Source organism: Athene noctua, chromosome 2 (genome assembly GCF_965140245.1).
Source record: "Athene noctua chromosome 2, bAthNoc1.hap1.1, whole genome shotgun sequence".
NCBI lineage: Eukaryota > Metazoa > Chordata > Aves > Strigiformes > Strigidae > Athene > Athene noctua.
Genome location: NC_134038.1, coordinates 138,958,054 through 138,983,380, shown reverse-complemented (window position 1 = coordinate 138,983,380; position 25,327 = coordinate 138,958,054). Strand labels below are relative to the sequence as shown.

General features: G+C 41.6%; 1 protein-coding gene across 4 annotated transcripts in view; it reads left to right on the top strand.

Annotated features, from left to right (window-relative positions):
- Positions 1–24,280, top strand: part of GSDME (gasdermin E) — a 28,676-nt gene extending 4,396 nt beyond the window's left edge. For 2 of the 4 annotated variants that reach the window (XM_074900426.1, XM_074900427.1), the window contains 9 exons: positions 280–510; positions 1,634–1,826; positions 11,091–11,262; positions 12,253–12,373; positions 17,328–17,516; positions 19,463–19,590; positions 19,701–19,884; positions 21,409–21,482; positions 22,300–24,279. In XM_074900426.1, the coding sequence (XP_074756527.1) occupies positions 300–510; positions 1,634–1,826; positions 11,091–11,262; positions 12,253–12,373; positions 17,328–17,516; positions 19,463–19,590; positions 19,701–19,884; positions 21,409–21,482; positions 22,300–22,542 (1,515 nt within the window). In that variant the 5' untranslated portion in view covers positions 280–299 and the 3' untranslated portion in view covers positions 22,543–24,279. Of the gene's footprint in view, positions 1–279; positions 511–1,605; positions 1,827–11,090; positions 11,263–12,252; positions 12,374–17,327; positions 17,517–19,462; positions 19,591–19,700; positions 19,885–21,408; positions 21,483–22,299 lie in introns of those variants that run through there. The other 2 variants (XM_074900425.1, XM_074900428.1) reach the window with 2 other exon arrangements.
- The last annotated feature ends 1,047 nt before the right edge of the window (positions 24,281–25,327 follow it).

The following is a 25,327-nucleotide window of genomic DNA, read 5'->3' as shown; positions in this document are numbered from 1 at the left end:
CCTTGCATATCATATTTGCAGTGCATCATTCTTGCGTATTCACTGTTGCTTATTTAAAATTTTAACTAAAATTCTTTTGCCTGTTACTGTGAAAACGTTTTCACTTTGGGATAAGCAGTTTGAATTGTCAGGATTCCCAGTGCGGAGTGGAGAAGATGGGGTGAAAACACTACCTGTTCCTGCATTAATGCCAGTGCTGCGAAGAACTTTTTTAAAGTGACAATGTAAATATTTATATTTTCCAACTGTAATTGTTAAAAACCAGATGTATTCTTGCAGGCTTTAATTGATTCCCCAAGATGTTTGCCAAAGCAACAAAGAATTTTGTGAGAGAAACTGACAGTGGAGGTGACTTGATTCCTGTCTCTCACTTGAACGCCTCGGACAAGCTGCAGCTTCTGAGCTTAGTTACGAAGAGGAAGAAATTCTGGTGCTGGCAGAAGCCCAAGTATCATTTCTTGACGGTCACCCTGAATGATGTGCTTACTGAAGACAAGCCGATAAAACCAGGTAAAGTCATACTTGGGCAGCACTAGTATTGCAGATAATAAGAATGCAAAGCCTAATCTTTTATGTTATTATTCTCAGTCACATTACTAGAGGGATCCTTTCAGAGGGATGCTCTGAAGTATTCTCCATCTATGGAAATGAGATGACCGTTTAACTGAAACCAGTAATAACAAACGTTTGTTTAAAAAAAAAAAATAAATGTTTTGCCTGTCTAAGCTGCTGAAAATAAGTGCTGAAGGTTGTCAAGCTGTACAGTCCTACTGTTTAATAACAGTTCTGTCTGCAGCCACAGAAGCTCCCCTAGAATATTTTTTGGAGATTCCAGTATGTGATAGCATGAAACTATACTGTGCCCCAGGTCAAAAAACACTGCATAAACAGTGTTTTGTTGGTGACAGTAGCCCAGGGAATGCTTACACAGGCAAGGCCGAGCAAGTTTTACCACTGCTTCCTTTCTTCTTGCACAGACTGTTAAAAATGGTTGACCCTTGTACTTCTTTCTTCACCCAGCTGCAATAGTCCTAACCAGGTTTTAGGATTAACAATCTGGAATCCCATATTTCTGGGCATGTCACAATTCCATACAGGAAAATAGATAAATCCTTAAATTTAGATGTTAAATCTGGCTGGCTTGGAAGATTAGCTGGTTCTGGGTCAGTTCTTCAGTTTATATATGTATAAGATTCTGAGTTGTTTTAAGCCAATTAAATGCTTCCACTGTTTTTCAGTGAGCTTTGGGAAAACCCTATAATGAGATATGTCAAGATAATGGGAAAATAATAACTCTGTTGTACAAGCAGGTCTGTTTTGTAGTTTGTAGCTGAACTAAGTTCCAATCATTCTTTATAATAATCTTCCATAGCATCTGAACTCTGCATTTCAATTACCTTATATTTTCCTAAAATGGCAAAATAGAAAAGATAGCAGAGCAAAGATGATGAAAATATGGAGGAAGCAGAAGTAAGAGTTACAGAGCTGTAAATTTCATTATTTACCTGCTCAATACTGTTCCTTGCCCTCACTAACTTGTCCTATTTTCTGTAAGTTTCTGGTTTTCCAATCACTTCAGGACTGTTTCAGCACTTCTCTTCACAGGTAGAAATTACTTCTATTGCTTTCCTAGTAATCGTGGAGTCTGACTTTGCAAAATATATGGGGAAGTTTGAAGATTTTGTGCAAGGAAGTGTTGAAACTTCATTCGGAAAGATCAGCCTGGGAGCTGGAGGGAAGGGCTATGTGGAAAACCAGTCCTCATTTGGAAACCTGAGGAAGCAGGAGATTGACTTGCAGCAGCTTATGAAAGACGTCAAGGACAGGTATGTTTTTAATGTTGATGTTATAATGGCCAGGAAAGATTACTGAGCTGAAAAGACATGGGTCAGCTGTGATCATTGAGCAATTGATTCTGTAGCGTTGTCATAGTTTGAGAATTATTTTTATTGTAAGCTCTCATTTTCAGGTGATAAATCATATATATAAAAAAGAAAATTTCCAGATTCTGAAAGCTTGATGGTCAAACCTTTCCTTTTCATTTTAAAAACATTTCTGAAATTTCATCTTATGTATTTGCATGAATTACCACATGGAACAAGAGCCAAATTCTCCCTTTGGAGGACTCTACTGAGGTAACAATCTTGAAAAAAAATTGATTGGTTTCTTTGTTACTGGAGCAAATGCTATGGAAACCAAATTCAGAGCTACTAATGTTCCTGTAAGCAAGCTTTATAAATTTGTATGTGTGTGTGTGAGCAGCTGTGCTGGAAAGTTGGATTATTTGAAGTTGAAGGAATAGCAAAGGCGAGCAAGCATGGTCCATGCGTGTTCCACTGGTTGAACAAAATATAGTTTATAGATCTATTGCTCACTGTTACACACTGTAATAGCTGAGAAGAACTGTAATCTTAATTTTACAAGATATGCAACACTTCTGCCCTACTCTGAAATTGGATTTCTTTAATCTTGCAATAAGACAGTCATGGACCAAAGCCTACTTGGCAACGAGCTGACAAGTCAGGGGTCTACTCTGTACTGCAGGTCCTGACTCGCAGGAGATGAGGGTGGTTTGTGACAGCATTGTACCCTCAATCTGTAGCAAGTGGTGTAATGCATTTTAATAGCCTTTGCTGATGCTCTGAAGATAAAGATGATAGGTTTTTGTTATCAGTGCAAAAGTTGTTAGAAGCAGTGTAAATTTGCTTTAGATACACTGATATTCTAGAAATAATTAATTCTCCATTTTCACAGGAACAAATGGCTGCTGTTCTTTTTATCGTGAGCATTCACAAATCAATAAATTTATTATAATAGTGCACCTTGCTATCTTTGTGCCTTATTAAAAGCAGAAAATGATGCACTAAATGTATGTACCAGGCCTGTAAAATTAGTATGCATCCAAAATAGTGTCAGTTGAGATTTAGAATCTTATTTGTAACACAAGTAGATAGAGTCCTATAGAAAAACAAACAAGTAACTTCTGGTTAGATCAGCAAGCTTCTACTTAGTTTTCTGCGGTAAGTTACCTACTCTGTTCAAACAAATAATCCTCCCATAGTGAATCAGATTTTCTTCAGCACATTTTGGGATTATAATCCTGAATGTAACTAAGTACTTAGAAATGTATTATCTTATTTTGAGTGTGGAAAATCAGTAGCTCAACAAGTGATCTGAATATAACTGTAAATGACGTTAATGTGTGTGCCACTTTATGGAAGGAGCTAGTTCTTAGTTCATAGGAAAGATGCTTATAGATTATTAAGGCTTATGATGCAAAGTGTATAATTGATATCCAGTCAGTCTGGCTTCTGGGTTCTGGCTTCCATCAGGTCACTGAAAATGATGAGGATAGCAGAATTTTTATTTTTTTTTTCTTCAGCATAACACTGAGGCTCACTGGAAATTGTGTTAATGCCTTACAAATGAAATTCCAGTTACTCATTCTCATAAATATTCTGTGATTTATGGTGGATTGTGTCCAAGCTTCTAGCTTTTGTCCCATTCATAGAGCATTGTACGGCATTCAGGAATTCAGTGTTCAGGAGTGCTGGTGCCTACATCATTAGTGACTTTTCAGATGCAAAGCATTATGGTACAGAGAGGATGTTTACCCAGCAGTCCTTGTGAGATGAGTCAGCTAAGTGTTCTTGATTTCATCTAATAACGTACATTGCTTGTGCTTCTTTAATCAATTGTTTTATTTCTACATATATAGCCTAATTAAGTTGGATTTTAAAATGTTCTTGTATTAGGCTGTTGTAAGTCAAAATTGCAGATAGATAGCAGAAACCCATAAAAAATGTCAAAGCTGATATGCCTTCTAAACTAAGTCATGAGAGTCTTCGAGGTTCAGCAAGCTGGAAGTGCTGAGTGGCAGTAAATAGGTTTCCTGTCACTTTTTATGTGAACCTTCTGAAGGAAAATCCTATTGATCTCTTAGATTCCCAATGCTGCATTGGCTCTTCTTTTCTGAAAAGGGATGACAGCTGAAGGATGCGGGATGAGATCCTTTGTGATTTGCAAAAGCAATGACATTGTAAATGCAGAATGCGCTTATTAACATAGTGTGCAATATAAAAGTAAGGTTAAATGGTACTTGGCATATTTTATTTGTGCTTGCTAATTCACAGAGCACTGTAACATATTGATTTCAGATCAGTCCTGTACCTTTAACTTGGTGAGATTTCTATGGATTAAGAGTATATTCCATCTTCTGTTTTAAGGCTTTCAATACTGTCTGCGGTAAGATCCTCACAGAGGAGCTGACAAAGTGTGGACTGGATAGGCAGTGAGGTGGATTGAAAATTGGCCGAATGACTTGGCCTGGAAGGTATTGATCAGTGGTACAAAGTCTAGTTGGAGGCCAGTGACTAATGGTGTGCCCCAGGGGACAATTCGGGGTCCAGTCCTGTTTAACATCTTTGTTAGTCATGTGTGTGCCAGTGCTGATGTGACTGTACCCTCAGCAGGTTTGCTGATGACACAGAACTGGGAGGAGGGGCAGATACATCCTGAGGGTCATGCTGCCACCCGGAGGGACCTCAGCAGGCTGGTCTGGTGGGAACCTCACGCAGTGCAACTAAGGGAAGCGCAAACTTCTGCAAGCGGAAATGCCCCAGGCACCAGTACATGTTGTGGACTGGCCGGCTGGGAAGCAGCTTTGCAGAAAAGGACCTGGGGTGTCCTGGTGGACACCAAGTTGGACATGAGCCAGCAAGGTGCCCTTGCTGTGAAGAAGGCCAGTGGTAGCCTGGACTGCATGAGAAGGAGTGTTGCCGGCAGGTTGAGGGAAGTGATCCTTCCCCTCTACCCAGCACAGGTGAGGCCACACCTGGAGTACTGTGACCAGTTCTGGGCTCCCCAGTACAAGGGAGACATGGACATACTAGAGAGAGCCCAGTGAAGGGCCACGGTGATGATGAAGCTGCTGGAGAACCTCATGTTTGAGAAAAGGCTGAGTGAGATGGGACTGCTCAGCCTGGAGAAGAGAAGGCTCGTGTATATAAATCCTGAAGGGTGGGTGCAAAGAGGATGGAGCCAGGCTCTTTTCAGTGGTGCCCAGTGACAGAACAGCAGGCAATGGACACAAACTGACACATAGTAGGCTCTGAACATCAGGAAACCCTTTATCACTGTGAGGGGGGCGGAGGACTGGCACAGGTTGCCCAGGGAGGTTTTGGAGTCTCCCTCTTGGAGACGTGATCCTGGGAAGCCTGCTCTAGGTGGCCCTGCTTGAGCAGGGAGGTTGGACCTTCCAACCTCAACCATTCTGTATTCTCCCCTGAATACAGTGGAGAGGATTATGAGGATGTTATAATCTCTGTAGTTCTCATGGATTAACAAATTTGCTTGTTTGTTTTTACCATTTCACTAAATAGTGTTAGGTGATTGAAATAGAAGTTCTGAGGGGACACTGACAACAGAGAGAAAGAAAGAGGATGAAGTGACAGCAGTCAGTTCATATCAGCTGCAGAAAACTTTGCCTTTGTCACACTTCCATCACTTCATATGAATGATTCCTAACTCTATGATAAGCATATTAGAAAAACAGAGTAAGTGTTGTTAGTAGTATGCTCTGGCATGACTGAAAGATATTTTTACGCTATATTGTACTTTAATATGCACTTTGATTGATTCAGCTGTTTTCCATACTGAGATGAAAATAGGTTCTTATTCCAAGTCTGACTACAGTGGAAATTCAGCCCATTTTGTTATTTATTCTTTAAAACTCCTCATATATTACGTGTATGATGAGAAAACCATTCAGCTTTCTACCAAAGGTGCTACGTGGGTGATAGGAAGTCACAAAATGTTATGAGACGGGACTGAGTAAAATCAATTGTGTGTGTCTGTGATTTAAAAAAAGGATGCCAAACAGAAAATAGAGGAACTATCTGTCACTTTCAGTCTCAAAGTGTCTGTGAAGGTTATTCTGCAGGGAAAATTGTGAAATGCTATCAATAAGCAGGCTGTAGCAGATACTGTGTTCTGGTATGACTGTAGGAAGTAGGTCAGAGAGGTTATATTTGAAACTGATTAACAAAAATATTATGCATCTGTGCTTGGTGGAAAGTGGCAGAGAGGTCTGGTGGATTTTACTCCATGACAGTCATCTAGAGGTCTGTATTAGAGAAGGAGCAAAGCTGGGTGAAGGCTCTCGCTGTGCAGCAAGCAGCGTTTGTGTAGAAGACATTGGACTATTGTGCATTATAAATGAGGTGGAGAAGATTGAACAAGCTGAGGAATTCTGGCTGAGCAGTGCAAGAGGTTGTGAAGTCAGTCCTATGGGTGTTATGGAAGAAGTTGCATTTGGATGAGGCTGTGAGAGTGGGCCACCCATGTCTCCGCAGCTGGGAGAGGAGGTGTGTTGAGGTGACATTGCCCAGTGCAGGACTGAAATGGTTTTTCACTCATGGGTAGTTTGGACTAGTGAAAATTTGTGCAGGCAGGCAACAGTCTTCAGTGTGAGTGTGGAGAGTACAGCAGTAAGCATTCTTCTTAGTATTTGTAGTAAATTGGCAAGTGTCTTGCTTTGAGGATTTGTGGGGTGGCTTACTGAGAAGACTAGACAGAATTTGATGGGAAAATGGTCCTAGCCCCCTTCCTTTATGCCTGATCTAGTCAGAGATTCTGTGGCTGAAGGAAAGACCCTCTGTCTCAGCTGTGGGGTTTGAGCAGGCTCCTGCTCTCTCCTTTAACTGTTAGAGCCACATGTTTTCTGTTTTCTCTTGCCTTCCATTCGTTTCTGCATTTCTCCCTTCTTTTGTGCTTCCAGTCTGGAGTAAATTGCCTTTTTGTCTCTCTGTTCCCCACTGCTTTTCTCATACAAGAAGAAAAACGTTGAAGGAAGACTTTGCATTATAGGAGAGTGGAAGTGTTTAATCTAATTAAATGTGGAGAGAGTGAGACCAAAACTCACAGAAATTCTTTTCTGTTCATGTTTGAGCTGTAGAGCTTCCAGCATAGTAAATCATTGACCTCAGGAAGGTTATTTAAGGAGAACAAACAATCAAACAAAACCCCACAGTCCTTATCTTTTAAATTATCTTTATTTATACAGGCTCATACTCCATATATTGATAATGGGACAGAGCAAACCATCATCTCATTATATTTTATATGGTGTTACTTTTGAGTACTTCAGCTCAGCTTCTCAAGGTGGGAAGGAGTACAGTGATGTAGTACAAGTAACACAAGACTGGTGAGGGCTCCTGTGCAATAGATGGTGAAAGAGATGGTGAGAGTCATGGTTGTAGAACAGAAATAAAAGCTCTGGAACATGACCTGTAAAATAAAAAATGCAGTGTAATTCGTGTGCTTGCATGCATGTATTCTCAGGGATTTAACTCAACCACTTCTTGTTATTCAGATATATATTAATGATATTCAGAGTGTTACGCTAGCAAATGAGTTCAGGTCTCGCAAAAATACACTCAGACTCAGCAGTCATTGCCCTGCAATACTTCAGGCCCTGCTCTGATTGTCAAACTTTAACCCTGTTGCATTTTGCTCTTGATGACTACCTACAATGATAATTTAGATAAGCTGGGTATTTGCTTACCTCATGTTGTCTCCTGTTTGAGTTGCTGAGAAGAGCAGAATGTTTTGCCTTCTACAGGCTGCGCCCCAGTAATAACTTGTGATAACTTGTCATAACCCTAGAGTCTAAGGGGTTTTCTGATCGAAAGTTCAGTGCCAGTAGTCTAGAGGAGAGCACTTAACTGTGCTGTCCTAAAAGAAAAGGTATTTGTAGCTGTTGATAAAGGTATGTGTTGTAAAGCTCTGAATCAAGTAGTTACTTAGTGGGAAGAGGAGAGTGTTTCTGCCAGCTTTACAGTTAAACACATCCTCTGAAGTCCCTTGAATTTTGGAGCTGAGGCAGTGGCCATGTCTCTGCCACACAGGGCAGCTCTGTGCAGAGGACCCTGTGTTACCTCTGAGACACGGTGCCTGTGGGATATCAGGGACCAAAGCAGGTAGCTCTGTGCCTGATGGTGTTAGTGTTGCTGCATATCCTCCAGTGCTGCGTCAGCTCATCCAGCATGGCCTCAGAAATTTCTTCCCTGCGCCTCTTTGCAAGTTTACCTCTGTCTTCTGACTCTGCCATTCTGCTGCTAGTTCTGCTTCTGAACCTCAGCCAGGGGTGTGAGGGGGTCTGAGCCAGTTCCACCTTGGGCAGAATACCATAGAAGCAGATGAATTAATTACTTTGGTCATTCATTTGTATAGAGTTAAATTATATTCTATATGCTTCTTACGCTATTCAGAAACAGCAAATCTGTTTAATCTGTATTTTTCTACCTTTGATTGTTTTGCTTCTTTTGCTCTAACTTTTGGGGCTATCTGGTGAGTTTGTCATCCTCTAAAGCAGGCAAAAAATACATCCTATGAAAGCAAATGACAAATTGCTTTTGTACTTCTTCATTGTATTTCTTTCTCTGTGGCTGCTTAGGTCGAATGTTAAAATTGCAAGTTCTTAGTACATTAATTTGTATTTTCAAGATGTTTAGCACACCTCTTCAGAATCAGAAATAAGTATTGTGAAGTATATGATAGGCTTGATGGTCTGTTGTGATAACTAATAGCTCTGGTCTGGCAGACACTTCTAAGAGCAGTGGTGTTTGTGATTGCTTCACATTTCTTCAATTTTTGCTTAATCCAAAGATTCATTGCATTCCAAGCATAAAGCATGGCTTTGCACCAAAAGAAAAAAAGTTATATTAATAATCTCAGGAATGTTTGGAGATGCTTTTCTAGCAGCTGCTGTGTTGCTTCAGAGGTATTTTCTTTCCCTTGTTTAAACAATCAACTTTAAGGCTTTCAGACAGTTCATTCCAACTGATTGAACTTTCATATAAGCATGTAACCCTCCAAAGATCAAAAATTGCCTCAGGATATTTTTAATTTAATAAAGAACCAAGCTGACTTCAGACTTATACAGACTGCATAAATCCAAAACTCCAGAATCTAATAAATCTAAAACTTTTTAATTAAAAGTGGAGATATCTCAATTTAAATAAAGCAGAGTCAGACATGTCATTCTGTCATATTTTTGGGGAATTGCCATTTAGCCCCATGAATAGCCATTTACAGTAAAAGGGAGGAGAAAAGACTGAGTCACTTGAGCCAGGGATAGCAATCTTTTAATCTTTCAACTGTCTTGCTAGAATTATCTGTTCGTAGAAAATATGGCATCTCATCTGAGGACCTCCAATGAGTATTTTGCAAAAGTAGAATATAATTGACACATTTTAATAAATGAAATACAGTTAAGAAGTTGCTTTAACTGTTACCAGACTGTCTGTTAACATCCCAGAAGACAAGGTAGTGAATTTTGTCATCTTTTCTTAGAAAATCTCTCATACTGTTTCTGGGAGTTCAGTTTGTTTTTTCTGCTTATTCTAAGAAGAACCTAACTTTAGAAATACCTCCAGCAGCATTTAAATGCATGCTGAATTATATTGTGGAGTAGGGATGACTCGTTAAGTTGGAGGCATGGGCTAGAGATTTGAGGTCCTTTCCACAGTTAATTTTTCTTTTGACTGTGACAGTCTTGGTCGTGAATTGTAAATTGTGAGGTTATACCCATGAATAACATGGGAGTTTATAGCAGTTGGGTTTTTTGGTAATCTTCTCCAAAGTCTGTGAAATCTTTTCTGTGGTTTTTTTTGTCCAGCCCTTGAAAGTACTGGGTCAGTGCTGATCCCAGTCAACCAGTTCAGGGTTTGAGTGAACACTGGAACAGTTCCATAGCAAGGTGTGAGAATTGGCATCAAGACGTCCCTCTATTAGTGTGCTGTTCATCCCACCTGAAATTCTAGTGGCTCAGAATTTGGCAGCAGCGTGTCAGGGCACTCCTTTGCCTGGACATGGGCCTTCAGAGGCCAAACCAGCATTCTCTGTGGTGGCTGCCTCAAGCTGTCCTAGTCCAAGATGAGTCTGGACATCAGCACTTGGGCATGAAGGAGTCCATGTCACTTCCCCTGTTGAGAAGCACCTGATGGCACAGCTGCATCAGGTGGAAGGAAGTACAGAGACAGGGTTAACAGGACTGAATGGTGACAAGGAGATAAATGAGAGTGAGTTTGGCTAGGTGGCTGGAAAGTGGTAACAGTGAACTGTGAGGAGAAGAGACTTGAACAGCTGGTGTCATCTGAGGGGGGAAGATAGCAGAGAGATTATGTGAAGGGGGACTGGTGAGCTGGCTGGCTGTGGGATGAGGCTGAGATGATTGAGAAGGAGGGGGAAGAAATGGGACTTGATCTGATCAGGTGAATGAGAGAAAACCAAGAACTCTTAATAAGGAAAAGTGGGACTTGATTACCAAGAGAGAAACTAACCAGACTGGGAGATTGCTTGCTACTTATATTTCCTAACCTTCAGTAGCTTAACTGCAACTTTGCTTTTTCTAAGCAGAGCTTTGTGATGTGTGGATAATACTGTTATATTACATGCTTGTTGTGTATTGTGCTGTTACAGGTATTTTTATTGTGTGTGTGCCTACATAATGTATGCACTAGTGGGCCAGTCTGCAGGGAGTTCATCGTATTGACCATGAGCACAGTTTTTTTGTGTTTCCTGGTGACTTTTTTGGTTAAAATAATTCTTTTGAGTAAAGGCTTCAGGATGTGGTCCATTGACTTACTGACAGCGTTTGTGCTAGTGTGAGACCCTGAAGAGACTGGTTAGCTGGCATTCCCTGCCATGGCCATGTTAATGTCAGTGTGAGTTCAGGGTAGCAGAGGATTCAGTCTAGTGTCCACAAGCCTAGCTGGTTTTTTCATATTATGCTGGAAGCTTAAAGTTGTCTTTAGTTCTCCCTTGCTTTTTTTGCTTAGAAAGTAGTCAGAAAACTGCCACTGGTGCTCAGACTAAGGAATCAAGAATTCAGTACATGTGTTGGGAGTTACTGTGGAATACAGATATTTACTGCTACCAGATAACAGAAGAGAACATAATAATTTTGAGGAGACTGCTCATACAGAAACCATTGTTGTTTTTACAATAAAAGCTTCTTCAAGCAATTAAGAAAATGTTTTCTCTCAATTCTATTATTTATGTCGTTAATGGTGTTTTTTCTTTTTCAGAACGATAAATGTAAACAGTAATTTACTACAACAAGTAATAGAAAGAAAACGTGAAGTGCTGTGCATCTTGAGAGAAAAGATAATAACAACTCAGAAATGTACAATATCTGAACATATCCAGACAGAGGAAAAAATCAGCGGTGTGATGGGATGCAGTACAAAGATAGTAAAGGTAAAATTTGTTCAAAACCTGCAAGGAATAGAAAATTTGCAGATTATCTGAGAAGAAATTATGATTTCTCCCAACAGATTTCAGAGTATTTTTCATGCTTCCTTGACATGTTGAACTCTCTTTCTTAATGTGTTGAACTCACTGCACTGCTTAGTTGTGCAGCTTCAGAAAGGTAAAATGCCTCACTGGCAAAAGATGCCTCTTTTAGTGTGAGCCTCGAATGTGAATTCCATCAATACTGTGAAATTTTGATTCAGTTTCTATGTAGATTCCTGCCTACAGCGGAACATAAACATAACAATTCAGTGTAAGCTGAAGAGCAAAAAGCATTGCTGAAACAGATTTATTTGAAAAGTCAAGTAATCATTCACCAAAAATGTTTGCAGTGTGTACTGATATTTATTGAGAAGCCGTTTGTTTTTGATCGTGGGAGTAGAGATTAACTGCATTATGAGGATATCTGAAAAATTGCTTATGAATTGAGAAGGCATTACCAAAGTCAAAACATATGCTCAATCATTGTAAGTTGTTTTTTTTTTTAAAGCTGCAGATGAATCACTTCTGTGTACAGGGTGTCTCCAGCAGCAGAAATACGGGAGCTGAAGTTCAACAGCCCTCTGTATATAAGTGCCACCTTCCTGGTACCAGTCTCCAGCTGGGCAAAAGGGGTGTCAGGATAGGAGAGGACAGGATGCAGAAGTGGGTGCCTGTTTCCTAGTGCCACAGTGTTTTGCGTGTGGCAAAAGCTGCACCTGAAGCTCAACTTTGTGCCAGGACAGGGTAGCTAAGAGTTTGAGAGCTGCTCTTGGCATTGTGCTTCTAGCTTGCTGCTCACCTAGTTCTTTTCATAGATGTCAAATGTAACATGTGCATTAGTTAGACATCATGGAGGATAAAGCACATCCTTTGTATTTTTTCCCCTTAATTAATTCTGTGTTTAAGCTACACAATGGCTGAATCAGATAAACAGTGAATAAATCTGTCCCCTAGGTTTCAGTGAGTGAAAATGGAAGTATGATGAAGGATGCTAGTGTGATTCTTGAAATTCCTCCTGCAACTACTATTGCCTATGGTGTAATTGAACTGTTCATAAAACACAGTGGCCAGTTTGGTAAGTACAGGGTTCGTTTTCTGTGACATGCAGTACAACTGTGGACAGAGCTATCTACTGGGCAATGATTTTTGTATTTGCCTGCGTATGAAGGTGATGATGTTGTGTGATCTCCATTACCTTGATAGTTATTTATGCTGTCAAATGCTCCTGATTTAGTAATGCATTTTCAATTGTTCAACTACATCATAAACTCAAAATAACTTAGGTTTCAGGGGACCACAGGAGGTCATCTAGCTCAAGCCCTAGTTCAGGGCAGGACCAACTTTTGAAGTTTGGTGTAAGTTCAGAATTAGATTGGATTGCTCATATCCTTGTCGATTCAAGTTTTGATTATCTCCAGAGATGGAGATTCCATCACCCCTCTAGGCAGCCTATTCTCATGTTTGACCACCATCATGGTGGACTTTTTTCTTCCTTAATATCTAATGAGAATTCCCCTTTCTTTGTGTTTCCTGTCTTTTATCCTATCATCGTACAGAAGAGTCTTGGCTCTTTCATCTCTTCATGCTTCCGTTGGGTAGTTGTGGACAGCAATAAGGTTGTCCCTTAGCAATATTTTCTCAGGGCTGGACAAACCCAGTCTCTCAGCCTCTTCTCATCCATGATGTTCTCTAGCCCCCAGCGATCTTGGTGGCTGTTTGCTAGATTGCTCCAGAATGTGAATGTCTGCCTTATACTGGGGAGTCCAAAACTGGACACAACACTCTGAATGCAGTCTCTCAAATTGGAAAGTCACTTTCATCGATCAGTTAGCTACACTTTTGTCAGTACAGCCCAGGATGCAGCAAACTTCACTAGCTGCAAAGGCACACTACTTATCCTCTCAAATTTGTTGTCCAGGTCTTTTTCTGCAATTTTGCTTCTAGCTAGCTGGCCCTTGGCCTGCGCTGTTGCCTTCACCTATTGACAGGGAGAATGAACTGAATATAAATAGACGTTCAACCAGCAATGTTTAGACAACAGTCATGCTAAGAAGAGAATTATTCATTAACTCCAGGACTGGAATTGAAACTTTTCTGTCTGTTTTGCACTTTCACATGCAGATTGTTCTCAGAATGTTGCAGAAATGTCTTTGTCATGTTTTCTGGTCATGCTTTACTTATTTCAGGTTGAATACTTTCAGGTGTCAAGTTAAAATAAATGTTGAAATGGGCTTTGGGGGGAGTAGTAACTCTGCTCTATAGAATCACCTGGGTTTTTCTTTCTTGTTTATCCTCAGTTAAACTTCCTGACCTAAAGGAGGTTTCAGGGGATGTTATGCAAGAAGGAAAGAAATCACGGAATCATCTAGGTTGGAAAGGACCTTGAAGATCATCCAGTCCAACCATTAACCTAACACTGACAGTTCCCAACTACACCATATCCCTCAGCGCTAAGTCAACCCGACTCTTAAACACCTCCAGGGATGGGGACTCCACCACCTCCCTGGGCAGCCCATTCCAACGCCTAACAACCCCTTCTGGAAAGAAATACTTCCTAATATCTAGTCTGAGCCTTCCCTGGAGCAATTCCGTCTTGTCCTATCTCTTGTTACTTGGTTGAAGAGACTCATCCCCAGCTCTCTGCACCCTCCTTTCAGGTAGCTGTAGAGGGCGATGAGGTCTCCCCTCAGCCTCCTCTTCTCCAGACTAAACCCCCCCAGTTCCCTCAGCCGCTCCCCGTACGACCTGTGCTCCAGACCCTGCACCAGCTCCGTTGCCCTTCTCTGGACACGCTCGAGTCATTCAATGTCCTTTTTGTAGTGAGGGGCCCAAAACTGAACACAGGAATCGAGGTGCGGCCTCACCAGTGCCGAGTACAGGGGTCAGATCCCTTCCCTGTCCCTGCTGGCCACGCTATTGCTGACACAAGCCAGGATGCCATTGGCCTTCTTGGCCACCTGGGCGCACTGCTGGCTCCTGTTCAGCCAGCTAAATCAGATGGATTGTGTAGAGCTGGAAGTTGGAAAGGGCTTACGTGGAGAGAAACAGGAGATACATCGAAGTGCAGTTGAGATTTGAATCCAGGATGCACTTTATTTGGATTAGAAATGCGGAAGCTACTCTCTATCATTCTCCTTCAATTGACTTCTGATCTTAAGGAAGTCTGTAGGTTCAGGAATATAAGTGAGTATCATGTAACCTGTAAAAACCTTTCTGAAGTGTGGTATTGCTCTGATGCAGAGATACACCAGAGGGCATTGACTTCATGGGCATAATAGAACTGTAATTCAGAGTAATCAGGTGCAATTAAGGCTGTCTGACTACATGGGTATACAGCTGATAGTCTGTTTACGTGATTTCTAGATGAAAATTCTTATGTCCTGCTAGCTGATAATTCATGGGTCTTGTTAATGATCTATATTTCTCTCTGTTCTTTTTCCACTTTCTTTTTTCATATTTAATGTTATTATAAAGCACAGCTTGTTTTGTGTTTTATCTCAAACAACCTTACTGCTTTTTTTCAGTTTGTGCTATCTTTCCTTGCCTGAACATCATTGAGAAGTGGGGGAACTAACAACAAAATTAGGGATTTGCCAGCAAGAATAAGTCTGGTAGAGCCTACCCTCCGACTTAATGTCTGAACAGTGATCAGTGTCTGTTTATGGAAATAAAAGTAGCCTTTGAAGTTAAATCCAGAGACTAATGTGGTCTTTTCACATGAGACTGAAAGAGACCAGTAGCAGGTGTAGCATAATGGGGTTCTCTTTACAGATAATTATGGAAGAAGGTTCATGTAAGATTCTGTGGTTTTGTTTCTTTTCCTTTGCCACTGACATGCTTGAGTTAGTCTGTAATGAAAAATGGTATGTAAATGTTCTTAAAAATGTTGTGGCTAATACGACTGGACATTCTTGGACACTTTCATAAATTAAAAAAAAAAAAATAGAAAAAAAGGTCTAATGCTTTTCTCCTTCCTTTATCATAATGTTTTCCTGCAATCATTCTGTTTGATTGCTACGGGCTAATTTTCCACTACCCTGTTAAATGCTTTGCAGTTTTGTGTCTCTGAAGTTTCACTGCAAGTCCCCTTGTTCTTGCTTTATAAAACAGGAAGTATAGTAGCACCTGGCTGATTTGCTTTGTTCTGTTCATTGCTACATACATGTGCTGTATATATGCTTTCTCTTAAATGTCTGTGAAGTCCTAAGCTTCTCAGCTTCTCCCTGCAAAGGAGTCTCTTTGCCTTTGATTGATTTCATTTATCACCTCTGGTTTTCTTCCATCTTTGTTAATGTTTCTGAATAACTAACAAGATCTAACTGCACTAGTGGAGGTTTGTCGTTGATGGATGTAATAGAATTCGATTGAGAAGATATCACAGTGTTATGTATATTCGTTCATTCACTTATTTTCCCTTTTTAAAAAAAAAAAAAGTCAAAAGTAATGAGATACAAAATTAAGTAACAGTCCTATTAATACAAAAATTTCAGAGTCCTGTGTTTTTCTCTGAATTGAGTCCTGTTACGGGATTTAACAGTACGGTCTGTGTCTCTTAACTTTTCACATGATGCTGTGTATTGATTTCCCTTATTAGCAGCATTCTGCCTTGGAAAGGCAGGTAGTTTATTTGCACTATTTTCCTCCTTCAGGGTTCGTGTGGAAGCCTTGTTATTATCAGTGAAAGTAATGTGAGCATGTTGACCTTACGGTGCCTTAGCTGCTGTCCGGAGTCTTGCTCCTTTGGGAAGTTCTTTAATTTGTGTTAATAGCTTTCTGCTCCTCTGTAGCTCACTCTTCTCTATGAAGGGTTATGCAGGCATAAAGGTCTGTCATCTTTCTTTCTCTGTGGCAGAGATTTCTTTGTCTGCTCTCTCTTTGAAAAAGCTTTTGCTGATGAAGTGCTCTCTGTGCTTTCTCATCTGCTTTGAATGCCCTTAATTTGGTGAGACAGACTCTTACAAATGCAGGAAGGTTATATTTAGGTTTTGTGCCTGGTACATCTGAGCACTGTGCTTGATTAGTTACTTCCCCCCCAAGTCAGGTATTACTTTAAAATTGAGCTCCTCTTGCTAGCCTGCCTGTGTTCTCCTCAGGCCTGCTCAGAGTGCCAGGGGTGCAGTTTCAAATCTTGCATTTGAGCCAATAAAAGATTATTAAAATAATACATAGGGCTTTGATTATATTCTGCGCCTTTGGGACATAATGCTGGGCACAGGAGGACAGAACTTGATACTCCAGATTTCTCAGCATAACTCTGACAAAAGCTCCCTGTGTACCTTCCAGGAGTCCCTTCGCTTCAGCAAGTTGGGGGATATCTGCAATCCTGTTTGGGTGAGGTAGGCCAGTGCTTCTCATGAAGATGAAGCAGAAAGGGTAATCCAGCCAGGGTATGTTACTGTCTGCGCAGACTTACTGCGGAGAGGTGATACCTACTGCAGAGTGATCCTGTTAGTGAACTGACTGGGTGAAGTCCTTTAGAGACTTTGAAAAGCCTCCTATTTTCCATTCATCTGGAGAACTTGAGGATGGCCCTGTGTCTTGGCTGAGAAGGAGTAGTCTATCAGTGCCATGACCAGAAGCAGCTCTGTGAGGGACTCTGAGTTCTTACGAATCTCAGAAAGTGCCTTCATGTGTCTCCATCATGAGTGGGTTCTGTAGCCTGCATTACAGCACATCTCTTAATTGGTAGAAAATGTGAAGAATTCATACTGACATCTCTTGTATGCAGCACTCAGGTTTACAGTGAGTTTTCATTTTATTTGCTGTCTACATTAATTCACACAAGCTGGTGCCACACTTGGTAGCTGCACCACAGAACCACAATTTGTGCATGCTGTACCAACCGTCGGGGCTGCAGTAATGCTCAATAATTCACATGCATAGCAACCACTGGCATTCTTCCCATCTAGAAGAGGCGAGACACAGAGAAATCACATGCGAGAACACTAAACCATGTAAGCTAGCATCTCATTCGGTAATTGTTTGTCTATTTTATTAGTATTTTTTTAAAATTGAATTTCTCATTGCAGAATTCTGTCTGCTGGATGAACAGCAAGGAGGTTTTGAAAAAGAAAGCACAGAAGGCCCAACTTATCCCTACTCAGCACTATTCAGAGATACTTTGTTTCTCTATCAGCCAGATGCTGTTGATAATGAGATGTACTCCGGGGCTAAAAACCTCATTCCCAGTGATGCTTCTTTAAGTGTACTGAAACAAGGTATTACCAGAAATGCTTTATACAATTACACTACAGTGAGTTAAGCAACATGATAGGAGGAAATAATCTGGTAGAATAGTACATTAGAAATTATGTTAGTTCATTTTAATAGCCCTTATCAGGAACTCTCAGGGGAATGCGCTGAAAGAATAGAAAAATTTACTTCAGCAATAGGTATATGCAGGGGCCTGTTCCCTAGGAACGTCCTGAATCTCTTTGTCATAGATATGACCTTAGAAAATCAGGTTTTTATGCCAGTTCTGTTACATTCCAGATAAGCGCCATAAGATTTGTGATTATTTATGCTTTCATTGAGAAAGGGTCACTGAAAACACTTTTTCATGATTTGGAAAATACTCTCAGTAAAGCTTCTCTGTTAAAGTTTATTTTAAGTCTCAAAAATTAGACACATCTCACCCACCTTCAGTTAGCCTCAGTATTTTCTGAGAAGCGTTACAGAAATCTTTGGTATCAGCTAAGGCTGAAGAAAATAAAATGTGATTTAAATGGAAGTTTGCAAATTGGTATAATGAACCAGGCACAACTTACTGTAGGGATGTGGAAGGAAGGGGCAGGATTGTCACCATTGGAATAAAAAAGGGGAAAACAAATCAAGGTCTCAGAACACGCTTTACTTTTCATCAGTTCTTGGTAGAGTTCTTACAGCTTGTTCTAACAACAAATGTCACTTTTGTTACCTCTAAATTTCTCCCTTTGTTCGTGGCTGTTCAATAGACTAACTGTGACCAAAATAGGTATTTGTTGTCCTGAAATAAAGTCTCTCATTCTTCAGTGTAGACTTATTTGAAAAGAATAACCATGTCTCCACGTGTATATAAAAACCACTTTATTTGTGAAAGAATGGTATCCCACTGTTTTGTGTTTTGTTTTAGCTTGACATACCTTTGTGCCTTTCCTGCTTAAAAGGCTTGGAGGCTTCTTTTATTTAATTAGGCTGAATTGTCTTTTGGAAAAAAAATAAGAAAATTGTTTCTACTAAAGCAATTTAAAGTAGGTTTCCTCTTCTGTTGTTTGTATAGACAGGCATATGATTGCATCAGGTACAAAACATATCTGCCTGTGGCTGGGCTTTTTTTTTTTTTTCCGTGAAACAATTTTTAGATATAAAAGCCATGTTTAAAGAGAGCTTGTTTCTCGACCAGAGTGGCATGAAGGGAAGTTTCTCTTAAACAAGGTTAAGAACGCTTGCATATTTTTGGAGTGTGGAAAACCATGTTCCAACCGTCCAGTTGTCATTATTGACTTGAAAACTTACTTTCTTCTAGCAAAGTGGTAATCGATGTCATGAAACACTTTGGTTTTGTGTCGTATTGTGGAGAGAAAGAAGTGCAGTGAACTCTCTCGTACTTCTGTTGTATGTATTGTAATGGATTCAGTATTTCAACCAAGAAGAGATTTTTGTAATAAGTCTTTGTAGGTCAGGAGTGAAGGGTTGTAATACCTTGATACACCTGATGAAATATGAGTACAATAACAATTTAGCATCACAGTAGGAACTTCTAATTCTGTGTGTGGATTTATACCATTGACTCTGTCATTCCTATTAGAAGTAAGGTTATGAACAGAACTCTCATTCTGCCTTATAAATGAACATTGTCTGGAGATGAATTTTCAAGTGAGAAACTTAATATATGGTTAGTTCAGTTAGTATTAAAATACTGACTTCTAAAGTATTAAAAATACTGAACACCTAATGTTGATCCTTGGTAGCTGTTCTTCTTTCTTAGAATTTTTATTGATGCTTCATTGGCTCATTAGGGAAATATAATCAGATGTGCTCCAGCCTTGCATTATAACTCGTGCTGATGGAAATTGGGATGTCAAGAGAAATGAGCTTATGAAACACATAACAAAGATGTTAACTGTTTTTACTGGCATTTGTGTAGAAATACTTAGTTTTACTTTTTACTGCTTTCTTGGGAAAGATCTGTCACGGTTGAAGACTCAGTTCCAGCCCTTTGTGAAGCTGCCGGAATACAAGCAAAGAGCTTTATATAAAACCCTTTGTGAACTCTTGCTCCGTGAAGAAATGGTAACTGCCCTGGAGGACGTGGTAAGATGAAGAAACTTTTGCTTTGTTCTTAAAAGTAATTTCAGGATAGAGCTAGCATGCTCCTTTGCTTTTCTCTTTTCGAGAAGTTTCACTTATTTTTTTGCTTCCAGTTAGCTGATATCTGCACAGGAGACAAGCCAGATCTGAAGGAGTTAAAACCCGCACAACAACAAGACATCCTTGACTTCTTGCAGCTCTTAGGATGCAGTTTACAGAGTGAGTTGTTGCAGAAATATCAGCCTCCTGATGAAAAACTCCTCTCAGCTGCTCACCTCCTCATCAGTGCTATTGCTGGTATGTTGTGAATGAAGAGAAGAGCCCTTTTTTTAATTTTCCTTTTAGAAGCTACCTCTGTGTTAAAGCATTTATGGCTCTTTTTGAGCAGTTGGTGAGCTGAGTGAACGTAATTTGTTCTGTTCCTTTTTATGGGTTTCGTATACCATGCTTAGCATTCCTGGCTGTGAATTAAATTCAGCCCTCAATCACTGACAGATTTGGCTTGTAAAATACACATTCCCCCGAGACTGCTCAACTCTGCTTTCTGCTGAGTGTGGGCATTTACAGTTTAGCAGCTAATTTCTGTTCTTACTGGATACCAGAGTTCTTCCCCCCTGAATGCTGAGAATTACAAATTAGGTGTTGCCTTCAGTGCGACAGCATTTATTGTTGAGGTGCAAACTATATTTAGCAAAAATGAATTTAACATAGAGACACTGTGATTAGAGGGTTGTTCTGCAGCTGCTGAAAAAGGCGATTAAACATAAATGTCAATAAAATGCCATGCTCACAATCTAGTTGGCACCACAGTGTTAATTAAAAGCTACCTGCAAAGTCCAAGACAGTCTCCTTCCAGGCTTTTTCTCCTCTCTCGTGTATATAAAGAATTTACTGACATTAAGATAACGAAGTCCAGTGTGGTATTAGTTAGATGTGGCACTGTGCAGCAGAATGTTGCTGTGCATCCGTGTACGCATAGCACCCAGGTAGGAAAGCTTAACTCATTTGCAGAGGCAGAAAAGAAATAGAAAACAGAAACCCGCTGATGTGGTAACACTTGTCAGATGCTATTAGCAGCAGAGCCTGGGTAATTGAGTGTTGCATTATCACCTGGCTTTGGACGTAATGCCTGCTGCTAGTGGCCAGGCATAAATGTAGCTGGATCGAGAACCAGAAGCTGATCTGTGCCTGTTGCTTCTGTGAGGAACTACAGCCTTGAGTTACAGAGTTGAAGGGCACCACAGGGATCATTTAGTTCATCTCCCTGCCCCAAGGCAGTCTCAGCTATGTCATTCCTCTCAAATTGTGTTTTTGCAGAAGACAGCATCTCTCATAGATTTTTGAGAGCGGAAGTTCTTGTTTTATTCAAGGCCTAAGTCATTCATCCAGCCTGCAGACTCGGAGTGAACACTGGGGAGATACTTGGGAAGGAGAAGAGAATGATGGGGAGGAAATCCCCTTTCCTGTGAGCTGCTGTTTTTCAAGGTCGGAGACAGTCTGTGTGGGGCTTGTATCTACTGCCTATCCCATTTTATTCTGCACTCTGGGAAGCAGTCAGGAAAGGGCTGGATCAGCCATTTCCAAATGTCCAGCAGAGCACTTCTGACAACTGTCCTCAGGACTGAGTTGTTTTGGTCTCCAGTGTCCATTCTATGAGGTGCTGTACCTGCAGATGGGCCTCAAAAATGCAGCTCATCTGTCTTTGCTCAGCAGGAGAACCCCATAACAGAGCTCACTGTTAACATAAGTCCCCTTTCCAGCAGCCAGCCTTGTGCAGTGCTTACTGGAAACAATTTTTTCCTTTTAACATTTCCTTCACAGAGCTGCCTGATTACACTCTTGTCCTGCTGCGTGCCTGCTGTGATCTTCAGGTTGTTGTGGCACTGTGTTGTTTGGTGAGTAATCAAAATGTGGCTGTGTAGCATGTGAGCCCCAGCAGCACTAATGGCTGTGTTCTCTGCCTTACTGTGTTTCTCACCCAGTAATAAAGATGTCAAGCTCTAGTGCAAATTTCAGCTTGTAGGCATTGCTTAGGCAAGGTCAGAGTCTGACAGTGGCAAACGATGCAGGTAATTTACTGCAGGTGGATCCCTAATGTCTAAAAGATTTCTGTAATTTGGAGATTTCATGGGCTATGAGTAAAAAAGATTCTAACTTAAACTCAAATTTTAATTTACTAATAGTCTCACTAGCCTGTTTTAAAGTCTCAGTAACCACCTGCCCTTGGGAAACAGAAATTTCACTTTGACAGCAGCAGCGCTTGGGCCTTGGCAAATTCTGAAGTTCCAAAACTCTTGACGCCATTCATTGAGACTGCTGAAGGAATGGGGCAGAGCTTTTTTTAAGCTTTTTAAGCTCACTGACAAAAATAATAGTAACAACTTTTAAATGTATTAGAGGCAAGGGGGGGTGCTACTGTTTGCTCAGAGTAAAAATGAGAGTTAAGTGTGATCTGCAGCGAGAGAAGTTGGACTGGGGAAAGGACATGGTAGGAGAGATGTTTCTCCTTAAAGGGTGCCAGAGGGCTTTGGTTCTGGATGAGTCCATTGTACTTGTGAAGGCCAAGAGCAAAGGGAATCTTGCCCTTTTGCCACTGCCTTGTAAGCTTGCCGGTGGTTTTGTGAAGAAGGAGCTGAGCTGTGAAAGGGCAGGAACAGCACTGCTTGGAAAACCTTTCTAATGTCTGTCTTTTGCTCTCTCTCATAAATACAGCCCAACATCGCTTCAGCTGATGGCAGTGTGGCGCTGAGCAGTCCTTTGGTGGCTGCTCTCACAGACAGAGGAAGATTTGATGTCGTGCAAAGGCTGTTTGCTTCATCAGGCATTAATTTGGAAATGACAGAGTCTTCTGTAAAAGCTGTAACTATGAAAGATCCTACATTCTTCCCACTTGTCCTTTATGTTGCACTGTATGGATTTTATGCTTTGGGTGGGAATGCACAAGAGCTTTGTTGAGTACCCACTTACTGCTGTAGCCTCTTCTTTCTTCTGTAGCTCTGCAGTGTAGCGTTGCTGTGTCTGTGCTAGCAGTGGGGCCGCTCAGTTGAGCACTCAGGGCAACCCAGCCCGGGGTTGTGGAGGTCAGGGTGGGCTCGGCGTGCCTGGGGTGAGCACTTGGCGCTGCCGTAGGTGCGCTGCCACTCTGCGGCTTCCCTAAGGTAGCTATGGATGTCTGCAGTGGAAAATACATAAATAAGGGATGAAGGGGAGGAATTAAAAAAGAAGCCTGGAACAGAAATTGAACATAGCTATTCTGGTAGTTGTCAGATCTGCAGGGCAGTAGAAGCCTGATTGCTTGCATTAATATGCGTGGGAGAAAACTGCGAAGTACAAAGTGCTTTTTGTAAGCAAGCGAACAAGCAGGCTGTGGAACGCCGGGGCTCTGCAACGCAGTAAATGTTTTGCTCATTTGAGACTTGATGTGCAGAATGCCTGCGCTCTGGAGCAAGTGGAATGGAGGGCTCTCAAAGATGTACTTGATTAGGTTTTCATTTATTAAGTGTAGTTTGGCTTTACGGATGTGAACTGCATGCTGCAGGAAATAAAAAACCTCTTCTTGAAAAATTAAGACCACCTTAAGGGTTTATGCCTCTGTACAGCATTTCTGTTTTCTTCTGAGTTTTTATTCACCTTGGCAAGTTCCAGCTGTTTAAATTGCATTCTGAATTTTCTCTTTGAGGTACAGTGATGCCTCTTGGTGTGTGCACATGAAATGTCCCTGCTGCACTCCACAAAAATGATCATTTTACCCATATGACATTTCAAGTGCAGATGTTTTACTTGTTGACTAACAGCAAAGTGTTAGTGAAGCACTTCGTGCTTTGAACTGTTTTGCCTTTTTTTCCATTATAATTTTTGTAATCATGTGGATGGAACAGAAATGCAGCAAAGATCACTGTAAATATGGGCTTGGGCAGATGATGTTCCAGTTAAGCAGAATATGGGTGTTTTCAGACAAGGCTGTGAGATGGCTGACAGACAAACAAGCAGGCACCTGTGTGTGTGTCTGTGCAGGGAGTGATCCGTACCAGGCCCTGCAGCTTAACTAGTGGGTAGGAGTCCTGGCATCAGTTTTCTGCTCTATTCCCACATGGTCTGGAGCAGATGAATGTCAGAGAGCTCTTTAAAAACTCCTGTCAGTTAAGCTTTCCCCGAGGAAGTGGACTTTGCAGAGAAGTGCCGTGGTACCTTTCCGTGCCCTGAGAGCACAGGTTAGCCTTGGCACGCCGAGCCGTTGGCGTCTCACCTGTCAAATTAAGCTAATGGTGTTGCCTGAGCTATGCCCTGGTTTGTGTGGGAACGTCCTTTTGGAGGATGGAAGCATGTTACTCTGCTTCTGGGAGTGATGCGTGTTTGTAAATGGGAAAGTTGTCTTTTGCCAATCACTACTCAAAAGTTATCTCTGTAACTAATTTATCCAAACTGTCTATTAAATGTTATGTCGAAACAACAGAACAACTTCTAACCTCATGCATGTAACTTCTATTGTTGTTCTTTTGGGGATTGCAGCCATGCCCTTGGCCCTGGAAGGTGGGGTGCATACAGATGGCAGGTGGCTGTGGGCATCCCTGCAGCACCGCTCTCCCTCTGCTCCGCTCTTCCTTGCAGAGTTTTGGCGTAGCCCTGGTGTGCGCTGTGTTGTGTAACAGCTTTCAGGGTGTGCGTGCTGCATCATGTATGTAGGAGAGGGGATTTGTTTAAAGAGGGGAAAAGCCAAACCCAAATGCTAGGTGTTCTCTAGAAACATCATTAAAGAAAGAAAAAGGTTTTGTTTGTTTCCTGCTGTTTTGCTTTCAGATGTAGATTAGTCTTCTGCTTCAGCTAAATCCACTGGACAGGTTCAAGCTGAGGAGTGTAAGGGCTTGCTGACAAAGCCAAGGTGAGGGCAGCTGCGGGGCTGGCAGCATTTATGGTACCGGGGAGCCGTGGCAGCTCCACAACGCAACCGGTGGTAACTAGAGCCGGGGCCGGAGGCGCTGTGTGCTCTGTTACGGAGTCCTGCTGCTTGTCAGACAGATGGGAGCGCCAGGAAACGTCTGGTGAGGCACCAGCACTGCGGGCTGTGTTTGTGTGCGATACCCCCCTCCTGCGCAGGCCTAGCACCCGCGACCTGCGCCTGGGAAGGGGGCAGACGCCCAGAAAGGAGGGGTCGGGGGAGCAACAGAGCCAGGAGTCGGGGCAGCCTCGGACTTGCACATTGTGAGAGACACCTGGGCAAACAGCGGCGAGCCCCAGGCCCCCCCAGAGTCCTGCTGCTTCCCGCTCCTCACGGAGGCTGCTGGGTGTCTCAGCTCCTCGCCTCACCTGCTGCCATACTTCTAGGACTGATCATGGTTGTCTGCTGAAGTCATTGGTTGCCCTTCAGTCTTGGCTTTGTCCTTTTACATGCTCTTCGTGGAGGGATTTCCCAGCTTCCCCTCCTTTGGCAGCACTTCTGTGACCACAGAAACGCCTCCAGCCCCACAGGCACCCCACAGTTCTGGAGCCGAGTGAGCAGCACCACTGGGGGGAAAAAAAGAAACACTAAGGCAGGTTATATGTATGTTCATCATGTTCTCTCCAGTTTCTTCTTCCACACTCTTGAAAGCAGGATCCTTCGTCACATTAATACTAAAAATAGCTCAGAGGGGGGATATGAAGATCCAAGGGAACAGCAGAAGCAGTATGTGTGTGTGTGTGTGTGTCTCTCTCTAAGCAACTCTTGTCAACCCTTCCCTAAGCTGAATGAGAACAGCCTCCG